A 1,661-nucleotide genomic window follows, 5' to 3' on the forward strand; every position below is an offset into this window, starting at 1 on the left:
TGACTGCTAATGGTTAGTATTACATGTACTGTAGGTACTACATACATATATTTTATGATCACTGTAGTCAATGAGACACCAACTATCGAGATACCAAATGTTGATATACCACCTGTTGAGACACTGAATGTTGAGGCTCCTCCTTCAATGAATTGTCTTGCATTAATTTATAAAAAGCGACTATCCGATAAAGTGATGATGAGTCTAACTGCAATACAAGATATGGATCACTTGAAAGAGGTACTATAATTTGATTAATAATAATTATATCAATTTTGTAGTTGATTGAGAAAAGAGGCATGCTGCCTATACTTGGTACTCAGATATCAAGTTTTCATTTTCTATTTTCTGATGACAAGCCTGATGATAAGGACTGCTTGTTGAAGGTCCACAATTTCCCCTCACACACAATTGATGGCTGGAGAATAAAACCATGCAATCCTCCTACAGTAAGTGCCAGACAGTTTTCTAGAGATCTCTTTACTTTGTGGTTCATAGATAAGTAAAAGTCTTGTTGTTCGTCACAGCAGTAAAAGTGCTGAGCCTCCATACATTCAAGTATCAGTAGAACCTGATAAAACTGATGCTACTAACAAGATATCCTATGTTTTATCTATTGATGGTATACAAACATCTGATGCATCTACTGTTCAATGGACTATTGAAGTATCTAAGAATGACTTACTAGCAACCACTCCTTCATCAAGTACTGTATTTATTTATTTACTTATTTATCATTATTATTATTATTAGTTGGTCCATCAGTTGTTGCTGCCCCTTCAACTGAAATAGTAGAAGCAGAAGGTAAATTAAGATTTTTACAACAAATACTCATTGTATTACTGCATGTACATAGGTGCTTCTGATCTTGATATTGCTAAAGGAAAGGTTAAAGATATCTTAATGAAGAATCAAGTTTCTTTAAAGAGAGCTTTCAGTCTATCATTGCAAAGCATATCAGATCAGCTCCTTCAAGTTGGTATCATATCACAAGATATACACAGATCACCATCTTATGATGACATCATTGGGTCTTTCCTAGCTGGTCTTACTTTCATACGCAGGCAGTCTGAGCTTAATAAAGAATGTGACACTTTTCTAACAGCATTATCTAATGTTGGGGGACCAGTAGCTCGTGCTGCTGGTATGCTAAGGGAAGATTGGGGACAAGCAATGAACATGTAACTTTATTATTATCACACATGCACCTAAATTATACACATATATACTATATTACATGTACATGATGTATTTTCCTACCTTTTTATTTGCATTATATTAGTTTAACATTATATTAAATGACAACTAGCAGCACTGCAGTACTAATCCCCTCCATTAATAATGAGTGTACCTACAGTACCTCAACTATACCAAGCTATATGCTTTTCAGAATTTTAGCATTTTTTTTAAAATGGTCGTAACTTAAAAAATTGAAGTCGGAATTACCTCAAATTTGCCACAGGGCATAAGGACATCAATATGTATTAGAAAATGTAATAAAAATTTAGGTTGATTTTGGAGCCATTTTTTCGAAAAACCATGCATGGGATATAGCCTTGGGTATTTTTCAGATTTTTGGTGTTTTCTTAAAAATGGCCGTAACTTGAAAAATTGAAGTCGGAATCACCTCAAACTTTCTACACAGCATAAGGACATCAATA

The 1,661-nt window shown here is 34.0% G+C and overlaps 1 protein-coding gene across 1 annotated transcript; it reads left to right on the top strand.

Annotated features, from left to right (window-relative positions):
• The first annotated feature begins 6 nt into the window (after window positions 1-6).
• On the top strand, window positions 7-1,292 carry LOC109592237 (uncharacterized). Its single transcript, XM_020007742.1, has 6 exons — window positions 7-12; window positions 68-240; window positions 282-449; window positions 499-706; window positions 754-804; window positions 857-1,292. Exons 2-6 carry the CDS (start codon window positions 148-150, stop codon window positions 1,183-1,185), a joined length of 849 nt encoding a protein of 282 aa, XP_019863301.1. The 5' UTR covers window positions 7-12; window positions 68-147; the 3' UTR covers window positions 1,186-1,292.
• Window positions 1,293-1,661: the final 369 nt, after the last annotated feature.

The sequence above is a fragment of the Amphimedon queenslandica genome, unplaced genomic scaffold, assembly GCF_000090795.2.
Source record: "Amphimedon queenslandica unplaced genomic scaffold, v1.1 AMPQUscaffold_5885_Cont22153, whole genome shotgun sequence".
Classification (NCBI taxonomy): Eukaryota; Metazoa; Porifera; class Demospongiae; order Haplosclerida; family Niphatidae; genus Amphimedon; species Amphimedon queenslandica.